The sequence below is a fragment of the Gasterosteus aculeatus genome, chromosome 5 (genome assembly GCF_964276395.1).
Source record: "Gasterosteus aculeatus chromosome 5, fGasAcu3.hap1.1, whole genome shotgun sequence".
Lineage (NCBI taxonomy): Eukaryota > Metazoa > Chordata > Actinopteri > Perciformes > Gasterosteidae > Gasterosteus > Gasterosteus aculeatus.
Genome location: NC_135692.1, coordinates 5,675,120 through 5,687,546, shown reverse-complemented (window position 1 = coordinate 5,687,546; position 12,427 = coordinate 5,675,120). Strand labels below are relative to the sequence as shown.

General features: G+C 43.4%; 1 protein-coding gene across 6 annotated transcripts; it reads left to right on the top strand.

Moving 5' to 3' along the window:
• The first annotated feature begins 1,196 nt into the window (after positions 1 to 1,196).
• Positions 1,197 to 11,800, top strand: LOC120819584 (somatostatin receptor type 2). Of its 6 annotated transcripts, none has more exons than XM_078102753.1 (5): positions 1,197 to 1,571; positions 3,592 to 3,756; positions 3,855 to 4,282; positions 5,229 to 5,554; positions 6,459 to 11,800. In XM_078102753.1, the coding sequence occupies exons 3-5, from the start codon at positions 3,895 to 3,897 to the stop codon at positions 6,882 to 6,884; spliced, it is 1,140 nt and encodes a 379-aa protein (XP_077958879.1). In that variant the 5' UTR covers positions 1,197 to 1,571; positions 3,592 to 3,756; positions 3,855 to 3,894; the 3' UTR covers positions 6,885 to 11,800. The 6 variants fall into 6 exon arrangements, 5 of the variants coding, with proteins under 5 accessions (XP_077958879.1, XP_077958881.1, XP_077958880.1 ...); XM_078102755.1 differs by having other exon boundaries at positions 3,592 to 4,282; positions 5,229 to 5,366; positions 5,499 to 5,554; XR_013467673.1 differs by having other exon boundaries at positions 1,198 to 1,571; positions 3,592 to 4,282; positions 6,459 to 7,639; positions 8,521 to 11,800.
• Positions 11,801 to 12,427: the final 627 nt, after the last annotated feature.

Here is a 12,427-nt window from a genome sequence, read left to right as displayed (position 1 = left end):
AGTGGGGTAAATGTTTCAGCTTCCGTGAAATCCATCACTTAGGCTTGGTTTTCTGTCCGAGCACTCCTTTAGAATGGTTTCAGGTCGTTTGGTTTGAGTAGACTTGAGTATGACTGATTTGGCCCGTTTGAAGCTGCCAGTCAAACCCTGTGGCTGACCAAATATCAGAACCATGCCCACTTTGGTAAGGCGGGTCTCAGTCAGCTTTCAAATGTAATCCGGTGTGGTTCGTCTGCTTTCACACCACAAACGAGCGCAGAGGGAGTACGAGACTGAAGCCACCAGTGGAGCCAATCAGAACCCCAAAAGACTTTTAATTAAAATGCTGGAACGCTGCACTGTTGACTTCGCTTCTCCCAGCACTTTGGCCTCGCTGACCAGTTTTTTTAAATTGAGTTGAAACGGTCTGCAGGTCAGATGTAGTCCCCAGACAACTTGTTAACCTTAAACCACAGAAACTGAACCGTCTGTCCACTTGTTTACCCAGATGGCGATTCACTGAAGACATCACGATGTTTACCCTCTTAAACAGCTTCAGTTCTCATAGGACATAAATAGATTCATCTTTGATATGACAAGAGCTGGTCGTAATAATAGCTGCACTTTAGTGGATGGATTTCTCATGGAGAGGTCGTGGAAGACACCAACCATTTTATTTACTCCTCCTCTACAAAGGTGGGAATAAAGGGGCTGCGAATTGGCTTCGTCTTGCAGATCTGAGTTGAATCGCTTTCGGCTGACAAGGTTGCGCACAACTGACTGCGATCTGGAAGTGGAAGGCCTGCATATCGTTCTGCCATCTTGGTTTTTCTGCATTTTTTGTTTCTGCTCTCCAAACTGCAGTGAAAACTACCTTTCGGGTTAATGAGGAGCTGCTGTCGAAGTTCAGGTAAGATGTGTGGACATTTCACCCCTAACTTGGTTTATCATCGCACATTTAAGAACAGTTGGCTGCGTGGACTGGCCGTGCACAGTTTGCAGCGAAATAAGAAGCTCAATTCATGACACATGGCGCTAAAAAAAAAAGAGCCAACTCTGCATGATTCCATATCAGCAAAACGCCGGACGCCGACGCACACGGGGGGGACGCGCTTAACGCCTCTACTGATCAATCCCCTCTCTCTCTCTCTCTCTCTCTCTCTCTCTCTCTCTCCCTCCCTCCCTCCCTCCCTCTCTCTACCTCTCTCAACCTCTCTCTCTCCCTCTCTCTCTGGTGCGGTCGTGCGTCTTGCTGATCTGAGTGATGACTCGTCACAGGGGATTCGCAATCAAGACTTTGTCCGTGGACGCATCACGCTGAGAGCCTACAGCGGCGTTTTCCCCCTCTATCCACGGTCTGTCAAAGTTTCGGTTTCCAAACGGGGATTTTTTCTCGGAGGTGAAGACCTGAGAGACGAAGCACAGCCAAAAGCTCTGACTAAGGGGGGCACCGTGCGTAATACCCGGGGAGCAGGTGGATGGAGAGGCAGTTTGTGCGCTCTGGAGCGGCTGGACTCCACATTCTCTGCTGATTGAATCTCTGTCACGATGGACTTGATATGAAGGGCACGTTTTCCGTTTTCAATTTAAAAGTAAGTGATGCTGTTGACAGTTTGTGGACATTTTCTATGGTTCTCATTAAATGTGTCCTCGTCGATTGACACGTCTGTGTGGACTGTGTGGACACACGTCGATACGATCCCTGTATAGTCGGGTCTATTTCATCTGATCAAAGTAACTAAATAACTCGATTTACCGTCCCGCGTTAATTTATGACGCAGCGGTTATTGCAATTAACGGATTCGAAGGAACACCCAACACATTATGCGCAATCTGAGATTGGCACAAGAGGTGGGGAGACGCTTACTCATCCCCGCACAGGTAATAAACCACAGTGGATAACACGGATTAACAGGGGAATTTGGTTAAAATGAATAGTGAGTGAGTGGTGGGTTTTCACCTCCAATCTAAAGGTTCGTGAAATGAGAGAAAGTCCTGTTGAGCCTGCAGGTCAACGTGAGGCTCCTGCTGTTTCCCCGCTGGCGCCACTCCATCGACTCACGCAGTTGGCGTGCACCAAATGCAGCTCCATCCTGCAGTGTGTGTCAGGCAGGTCTTTGTGAGAGTTTTAATAGACCTGCAATTCCCCAACTTTACTCGTTGATAATGCAATTACCTGGCTTGATAATTAAAACACAAGATGTTATCAAATAATGCCCACAGTGGCACAGTAATGAACCTAGCCCCCCACCCCCAAATCATTAGTGCAGGATGAAGTCTGTGCGCTTACACACACACACACACACACACACACACACACAAACACACACAGTGCAAAGGTCTATGAAGGAACCCCCTTGGGAGTGCGTTAAAAGGAGTGTCTCTTTTTTTTCTTGGTGGAACAGCTTGAAAATCATTGTGAGATTACAAAACACTCCTGAAGTGGACGCTTAATGCTTAAACAGTCATGCATGTCAAGATGGACGGATCTATAGAGTTCCCCTATACAGTGGTTTTACAATACTTGTGTTTTACTCTTACCATCAATCACATTTATTTTGTTTTTAATGACAAGCAGAGAAAACAGTACATTTCTTTTGGTTCTGGCATTACTGTTGCTTGTTTGTGATTACTAGATTAGAAAAATAAATCCCCAATAATCCTCAGAAGTCCCGTTGTGTGCACACACATTCACACAAGTATCGTGCCTCATCTTTAAGTAAGAGTGCCTAACAATGTCAGCGGCGGACAGTCTAAAGTGGGCCTACAATCAAATGTAATTCAGATAAATTGTCACTGCGGTACAAAAAAATGGGTAATCCCCTCCACAGGGCCAGAGCTGTTTGTCCCTGAGATCAATTGAATAAACATTTGTCTTCTGCAGCACGGGGCCGTCGTTGTGTTCTCGCTCAGGCGTACCTTTTTTTTTTTGCATGTACGCACACACTCGTATAAACATGCCTGACCTGGATGACTTGGCTCTGCGTAGCGTTGGTGGGATTATGGGCTCGGTGGTAAAAAGCGAGAAAAGAGAGTATTAAGACGAGGTGAGAGCCAGCTGATCGATTGTTCTTCGAAACTGACACTATATCTGCCCGTGATGCTGAGTTGCCCGAGCCTGATCTAGAAATTTCAATCAGTGCAAAAGCGTTCAGCAGATTGCCATGACAAACTGTCTTGTGTTTTGGTTGCGTACAGCTTAATTTGTGTATTTGTACTTCTCGCGTATGAGCCTTCTCTGTTTTCTGTCTTCCTTTGCTATGTGAGAAAAATAAATCTTTTTTTCAAAGGCTGCACTTTGTGTGAAATTTGGACATGGCGGAATGCCACCTAAGCCTCTCCTCTGGGTCTCTGTGTGCCAAATGATTGTCGTGAGAGGAATTGTGCGTTTTTAAGGATAACGAGAACTACTGTAAATGTGTAAAGAGCACATGTCCGGAGTATTCACTAGAGAGAATATCCTGCATGTTACTCTGATTATAGACGTGAAACCAGTTATGTAAAGTAACCTCGCAACCGTTCCCATGGATCTTTAAGGGCTATTATTATTTGTTGAATAATTGTTCTGTATGTCATCCAACCTTGCTCTTCTTTCTGTATCCCTCTCCATAGATCCATCCTGCTCTTTATCTCCACAGTTAGGATGTGATATTTGTGGTCCCACATTATTTAAAATCCCCAGTAATCCCGATCCCCTGAGGCCCAAACACTTAGACGGCAAAGTGACAAACTGCTCCTTTTATCCAACAACTTGAAGTCCCTTTTCAGTCTTGCATGGTACCATCATGCTTTAAAGCCTGTAATCTGAAACCCAATAATATCTACCTTCCCCCAACTCCTTAATGATACACATCTTCATCCGTTGCCACCTTTAGACTTGAAGCCCCGTGAGAGTCCAAAACCCTGTCAGCCATCATGGCCTTGGACCAGTGGCCCTTTTTCCCAAACTCCCCAAACATCTCCATCCCGGAGCCCCTCCTGTACGACAGCTACCTCCAGGGAAACGAGTCCGACCTGGACCTGAACATCTCCAAGACCAGAGAGCATCACCAGGATAAGACTAGCTCCGTGGTCATCACTTTAATCTACTTCATTGTGTGTGGCGTGGGGCTGTGCGGCAACGCCCTGGTCATATACGTGATCCTGCGCTACGCCAAGATGAAGACGGTGACCAACATCTACATCCTGAACCTGGCAGTAGCGGATGTTCTGTGCATGATGAGCCTGCCGTTCATCGCCCTGCAGCTGGCCCTGGTGCACTGGCCCTTTGGGGAGGTGCTGTGCAGGGTGATCATGACTGTTGGTAGGTGTAAAGCAGAGGAGCTAATAGGGCAACCGGAGAAAGCGGTTTTACAGGGGTGACAAAATATGTTTGGCTACGTCAAGAAGGAAATGATTAAATTTCATCGCCATTTCAGTTGGTTGCAAAATACAGAAAACACAGATAGCTGCACAAATGTTATTTTAATTGAATTGTTTCTTCAAAATCTCACTGTCTCCAAGCTGTGGCTTCATCTTTATATAAGCATGCTTTCTCAAGATGTTGAACTGTTTCATTAAGGGTAGAAGTGTTTTAGTTACTAGTAACTAAGCCGAGACCAAGTCATGACCAGGACCAGAGTGTATCGAGAAGTAGACAAGATTGAGACCTTAAGGGGTTGAGAACAAGACCAAGCTAGGGGGAGACCATGACTCCACCATGACCAGACAAGTGCAATGAAATGTGGGACATTATAATTGATTTTATCTAAGATATGAACATTCCAATAAAAACACCCTCAGAAAACTTGATTTACCCCTTGCATCGCCATAAGAACTGTACATTGCATACAGTGCACTAGGAAAGACTCAGTCTCAATAAAATAATCAAAAGGCAGCACAGTTTTCCTTGGTTTTTGTATGAGCAATCAGAGTAATGATGATAACAAACATCATCTTTTTCAGAGACAAAGCAAAAATGTGCTTGATTCTAACATGAGACTGAGACTTTAAAAAAGGGTTCTTTAGAACGGCCCCAGGACCAATATCGATAATGAGTACTGCAACAATTACATGAAGATTATAGATTAGAGATATTTACGCTTTAGCAGCAATTCAAACTGTATCGGCCAACGTAGCTGTCTAACTAACGCCTTTATCACCCTTTATACACCTCCTGATAAAATAATTACGACAAGCATTAGCAATGAGTGCAAGTGTTTGTACAAGTCCTCATTTAACTTTTCTATTTCCTCTCTCCCTTCTCCCAGACTCTCTCAATCAGTTCACCAGCATCTTCTGTCTGATGGTGATGAGCATCGATCGGTATCTGGCTGTGGTCCACCCTATTAAGTCCACGAGATGGCGTAAGCCCCGCCTGGCCAAGCTGATCAACCTGACTGTATGGGGTGTGTCCCTGTTAGTTATCCTGCCTACTTTGATCTTTAGTGGCCTTAACAAGGTGCCGGTATGTGGGATTGTGTGGCCGGAGCCCCAGGATGTCTATTACACGGCCTTCATAATATACACCTTCTTCATAGGGTTCTTCATGCCGCTGGCAGTCATATGTCTGTGCTACCTGCTCATTATAGTCAAGGTAAGATTCTACTTACACTTATTTCTGGCTGCCAGACTAGAATGTCTTTTGTCGTTTAAAGATTGTGAAAATATTTTGCCGCTTCCAGTTCATTTGTAGATAAAGTCTTTTGATTGATATTGACTTTTACAGCACACCAGGATAGTTTGAACACGCTCCCTGGAAGACGAAACAGGGGAATTGAACATTTTAAATTCAACAGAATTAGTTAAAACTGTTTGTTGTAATGTTGAATTTACAGTGGATGGTAAGAAATTATCTCTAAAAGAGATTTTTTTCTGGCATTGCCAGAAGCCATATAGATAAATATAAAGTTTTAATCAGGCTGACAATATTGGTCTCGCCACCAAACCATCGTCTCGGGTGATTTTGTATATTCAACATTTTTTCCATGAATTCTCTGAGTTCCTGAGTGACTCAAATGTTTGGGGTCCTCCTAGTTTGGTTACAGTAAATGTCTACCTACCTACAGCCTTTACCAATACCAATGTTATTGCCTTTTTCCAAAGATCTTAAAGGAATCGTTTGACATTTTGATTACAAAACACGTATCTGCTCTTGCCAGAGTAATATAAGATATTGCATATAAAGTCCACAAATTTACAGCCCAAGAAAAGGCTGTTTTTGCACTTCATTTTGGAAACAGTTACGTTTCGACAGAGCCAGCCTGGCCGCCTCCTGTCTTCATGCTAAGCTAAGATAGCTGTCTCTAGTATGTAGGTCATATTAAAGGGACAGACAATCAATTCGTAGAAAACTACTCACTTGTCTTGGCGTAAAAAGCGAACACAGAGATTTCACAAAATTTCAAATGTTTACTTTAAGATATATCTGTGTCTTCTCTGAACAAACTGCTTTTATATTTGGGAGATTTACAGCCACTGACAGTGCCTTCCTTTGCCAGGTGAAGTCATCTGGGATGCGAGTGGGTTCCACCAAGCGTAAGCGTTCTGAACGCAAGGTGACCCGGATGGTGTCCATCGTGGTGGCAGTTTTCGTGCTCTGTTGGCTGCCTTTCTACATATTCAACGTCACCTCCGTCACCAGCTCCATCAATCCCACATCTGCCATGAAGAGCACTTTCGACTTTGTGGTGGTGCTCGGCTACGCTAACAGCTGTGCCAACCCCATCCTGTACGCCTTTCTGTCCGACAACTTCAAGAAGAGCTTTCAGAACGTCCTATGCCTGAAAAAGGTGGCGGGCCTGGACGAAATTGAGCGCAGCGACAGCAGGGCAGACCGGAGCAGGATGGTGAACGACGCTATGATCATCAACTTGGAGACTCACAATGCTGCCCTGCTCAATGGCGAGCTGCAGACCAGCATCTGAGGTGCGCCAGGCACATGCAGGGAGGCCAGAGACCGGTGCTGGTGGCTTCCGGACTGATGAGCCGGCAGCACATTGCTAGTGACCCCCGTTCAAAGATGCAAGTTCGGGGATGCTGATGGACGTTGGCACATGAACAAAGTCGAAGTAAAGATTTCTCAATATCTGAACGAGTTTCAGAGGTCAGGAAAGGTATACGCCCGAACCTCTTGACGAATGAGTTACTGAGGCAACTGAATGCAGAAATGTATGTTGGTTGAAGGATTTTTACCAATGCATTCACTTGATGTTACATGAAAAAGAAATACTTGTGTTGTTCTTGCTTGCCAGTTCAAGGTTTCTATCAAGTTGTCTCAAAGACCGAACAGAAGGAAATGAGAACAAGACGCAGGATCAGAGAACGGACTGCTTGTGTGTATAAATCACTCATGGTAGAGCGGGAGATCTGAGGGGATCGAGCACCACCAGTATTCTCCTTGATGGAGTTTTCTGAACTGTAGAGGGGGTCAGCATTGATTTCTCTGAATGTGGAAATACTGCTGAGGAAGACCGGCAAACAATGTGGTGAAAACAGTGAGCACTGTACAACAAAGGAGCCTTTGAAAGATTAAAACCGTAAGACAAAAGCCAAAGGTGAAAAGCTGCATGGCCGTGTTTTATTCACACCAGCTGATTAGCCTGGTCTCCCCGACATAACAAGGAACGATGCTCCTTTCTCTCTCTCGCCGGCATCTCTGCGGTAGGAAGTGCACCCATGCGTAAATCCACAAACTGATCATCCTGGATTATTGATCGTGGTCAAAGGATGGAGATCTCTGCGGCAGGTGTGACCTTTCTCCCATTAAAACAGCTTAACACTGTATATAGCCCACCAAACGGTTTCCCGGAGACTCCTGGGGGAAAGGTCCTAACGTGGACGTGTCTCATTTTTTGACGGGATCCTATTGCATTCTGTATTATTGTAATGCAGTGAGGAATGTTCTGAAAACTATGTTTGTGAAGCCCATCACATGTACTCTATACTTCTCTGTGTCACGGTCTTAACAGTGAGTCCTCTCTGCGCCAGCGGTGCCCATTTCTATTCGCAGAGTTCTGTGTTTTGAGCACTTATTGAAATGTGCGCACTGCGCTCAGCTTCACGCTTGGTTCAGTCCGCTCGAGCAAAATAATTTGCCTATATTTCACAGAGGGAAGAAAAACGTGTGGCGTAATCACAGAGGGAGAGAGATGAGGGATCGGGAGATACAAAGAATAAGCAGAACAGTCCCGTCTTTCTACTGAGAACTGAACAAATTAAAAAACAAATAACTCAATGGGGATCAGTATACTAAAAATAAAGTCTGATCGTTATTTCTGTGGAAAATGTGGTCAAAATCAAAACAGCAGGCAGGGTGGAGCTCAACGCTGGATCCGACGTTCCTCAAGATACGCCTGCAGAGCTTATCTCATCCGACCCTCGCAGTGTGTCAAATGCTTTCAAACCTTCCACCCTGGGTACTTTTACATTGACTGTACTAACTCAGGCAAGGATTTAGTGTCAACCCAGTCTTCACAATCAAGCTAATCGCACAGCAATTATTGTTGTATATTCTCATTGAATACAAAATTCCACAAAAAAGCTCTCCAACTCACCTGTCAGGTAAACCTGACTCCATAACGCTCACATTGCTCAGTGACATTCATTATATTGTATTTATATCCCGATTACTATTTCTTGAGAGACGCAGGACTGGCAGGATGCCAGATTGATTAATGGAATTATCAATCAGTGGATATAGCTTGGTTGTTTCTTTAGCAGTGATAGCGTCATGGCAATGGTAGTCTGTCTCAACACTTTGGGCCATGTACGAACATTCACGATCCGCAGAGGATCAGCTCACATTTGTTTGGCCCCTTAAGACCAAATAAAAGACAAAACTCCCATAAGCTTTGGCTTTGTCGACTGAAAGAGGAAAGTGGACAGGGACAAATTGATCTGCTGAGCATGTTAGCATACAGATGTTGCTATGGATGATACAAGGGAGGTGATAAACTAATAGTTGGTGCTGTAAATTGGATGAATGTCTTTTCAAAGCTCAAATGAAGTCATAGGTTTTTGTATGAGTTATCTCGCCAGCTTGCTTTGTTAAGTGGGCTGACTTCACTAGGCAACAGCTTCCTGAGCCAAACGTGCTACAAATAAAGATTATATCACAATAACCTGCATTTGGAAACCTTATCACTCCCTTTATGGTGACAGAATGAGCTTTTAATCCATTTCCCTTTCAGCCATCAGGCTGTCCGTGCACAGGGACCTCTATGATGGTGCCACATGTTGTTGCAAGGAGATTTGTCAAATAATCGCAAAGCCTACACAGCTAAAAGGTCATCCGCCATATGCTGCAGGGTCAGATTCACTTCATCCAAGTATATCAGTCAAGTTAGAAGCCGTCAATCAGTTCAATCAGAAGAAATGAGGAGCAGAGGGCTTTTCCCGGGAGGGTATTGCAGAAAATAATCCAGCATTGCTAGCAAGGTTGGTCCCTTCCTCACCCACACGTCCCAATAGGAACACACTCACAGATATTTGTAGTCATACGTGGAGGTACATGCTCATCACGTTGTGCCCAAAGCTCCTAGCACTCCTTCCTGAGTAGCCCCGAAGGTGATGAGGGTGACCAATTCTGCATCCACGAGTCATACTGACCCAGTGAACTGTGTGTAATAATGTGACTCATCACCATAACAAAGGCTATTTGGAGTAAACGCACAACCAGAATTTTGGGGGGGGATTGTCTTGTGGAAAATATGAGTGACCCTGAAACATGCTTCACAGGGGCAGAAAAAAGGAACTATTTTTCTGAAAAATATCTTATTTTGAAAAATGTCCAGACCTTAATGGGCCATTCTGGTCCTGGTTTAGTTTGGTTTGTGGGTGGTTTGTGCCAAAAACCAGTGTTGTCAGGTAGCGCTAAAAGGAGCACTGAGGCGGTCCTGCAAACTAAGTGATATTCGGAAAAAAATAATAATTAAATTTGTGTCTTGGCTCTTTGTCTGCTGGGCACAATTCAATAACCTATGTGGCATTTGTTTGGATTTCTGTGTCGTTCCTCCACTGTAAAGTGTACAGGAAGAAGCGGAGGAATGGGGAAAACGTTTTTCAGAGACACACAATCATTTGCAAAGGGCTAGAACGTGCACTCCAGAGGATGCAGCGTTCAATGTTGTATTTGTGGTACCCCAAACTTGTTTGTGCTTTGGGGGGGGGGGGTTGTGTATCCCACGTCTGTGTCCTTTCGCTAACCAAAACCAGTGTGGTCACATTTTTCTTTGCAAAATACAGTCTTAGAAAAAAGGTTCAAAGATGTACTTGAGTTTCAGCTTTACCATCGGGTGCAGTCTTGTAGATGTTTTCGTTGTGATCAGCCGCAAATGTAACATTCTATTTGGTGAAAAAATGAAATAAGATATGGGTTTCTAACAATGCAGACTTCCCATTGTCTTGACTTAGCCACATTTCAGCTTTTTGTAACTTACAAGCTTGTTTCTGACAATGTAAAACCCTGGATATGTATTTTTCTGTTCAGTGACTTTTATCTATGTGCCTTGGAACTTGTAAACTGATGCGAGAAAATCAATGTACAGCAAAACAACATTGTGACCGGTTTCTCCCAAAAGCCAAACAACCAAAGGCCTTTGTCGTGTACAGACATATTGGTAACTTCAACATAACGGAGTACAGTTTTGGTCGATATTTGTCAACCTATAGCTTATGTTTGTGTGATATAATGTCAAAAGCAGATGTTTATTTGTGACTGTTGCATAGAATATAATGTGAAGATTGATTGTAATGGACAAGACAATGTCCTCGTCTCTGCAATTAAAACGCAGGCGCAAAAGTTTCTGCTCACATGGCCAAACCGCTGTATTTGTGAGTCAATGGATGTGCATTTGTAGCATTTGTTATGTTAACTATGATGTACAACTTGAATATCCTTTCCACTGTGTAGGAACGCAATCCTTGCAGGAAGTCCAATTCTTTCTCTAACCCCTGAACACATTAGGCGGAGAACACTGTTTTGTATACAGATGGCACTCAAGGGGATTCTGTGAATTCCAAACGTTCTCAAGGGGATTTGAAGTCCCAAACACAGAAACAGAACAACAAGGACAGGCCACATACAAACATATATATGGAAAATGGAAAACAATTGGTCTAGTAGGTATTTCAAGGGAACGCTGCACATCATGTGGCTGCTCATCCTTTGATGGAACATGTTCATCTACTCCAAAGCCCAACATCCTCATCTTTTGCAATTCGTCTTCATGTCAGAACATTTTTAGTTCTTACCCAGACTTGGCCTCCATGCATTAAGCGGCAGGATTAAGTGATTTACACCAGAAAAATAAGGTTTTCAGAACCAAAAGCGGTGAGTGAAAGCCATAGAAGTACACAGGGAATACGTTGCACTTGAATGTTGGTCCTGCACTGAGTAGATTCAAATAGATGAGCTGTCTCCATCTACTGGAGTGAATGGAGTATTGATGGAGTGGATGTGGCCAGTCTGATTATCCTTCTACTTATATAAACAACATGGTTTAGAGCTGGTATTAGTGCTATAGTGTATGACAATATGTGCGCCTATTCATACTTACTCATGCTTTTATACTCACATCAAAAATCTTAGAAAATTGAATGCTCTGCAAACAATGAATTGTATTTCTGTGTTAACCATATTTTTTTGTATACATCTATTATACATATCTAGCATTCTATATTTACAAAAACAATTTGATTCGCAATATGAATGAAGGTAGTGTGCCTCCATATGTTTATGTGTATTTGGCCTTTTGAAATTGTTCCTTCAACTGGCCATTAATCAATTTTAGAATTCATCTAAATGAATCCACAGTATATCGAAATAAATGCATTAAGCAAAGACACTTTTGGTGTCACTGTGACAAGTCATAACGGTCTCCATACTTCCTCAAATCTTAATTTCCTCTCTGACTCAAAGTTGTTTTCAGATCATTTACATACCAACTGGGAAGTCTCACTTATTAACATCCTACCTGCTCAGATACAGTCCTGTAACTGCTTAAGTGTTAAATGTTCGAATAGCGTTTGTTTTTCATATGGTGCTCTACCTGTTAGGGACTGTAAACGTCCCCTTAAGGGACCAAAGTCAATGTGGACTCAATTTAAACACTACGTTTAACATTAAGTTCGTCACTTTGGTGACTTAACAAAAGGAGATTTTTATGCTTACAACCTTTTCAGGAAGTAGTTGTAGCTGTGTGCGTTTGTTTTGTAAATTTAAAAAGAAAACAGTTCAGTTTCTAAGACCTGCATCTTTAACCCATTAAGGGATCATGTTCCCATCAATGCATTTCTACTCATGGATCATAAAAGTCACGTTATATATTGTGCACATCACACGCTGCATCATCAGTGTCCATCACTCTTCTTCAACACGGCACGACTGCACCCGGTGATAATGCTTAGAAACGTTTACTGTGCAGGACCCAATTCCCATGCTGTGAAACTAAGCTAACACCTTTAGTGA

Excerpts from the sequence above, each read along its gene's own strand:
- LOC120819584 (XM_078102754.1), top strand. The coding sequence starts at position 3,895 with ATGGCCTTGGACCAGTGGCCCTTTTTCCCAAACTCCCCAAACATCTCC. Across the intron at positions 4,283-5,228 it reads CAGGGTGATCATGACTGTTG|ACTCTCTCAATCAGTTCACC; the intron begins GTAGGTGTAAAG and ends CCCTTCTCCCAG. Across the intron at positions 5,555-6,458 it reads ACCTGCTCATTATAGTCAAG|GTGAAGTCATCTGGGATGCG; the intron begins GTAAGATTCTAC and ends TTCCTTTGCCAG.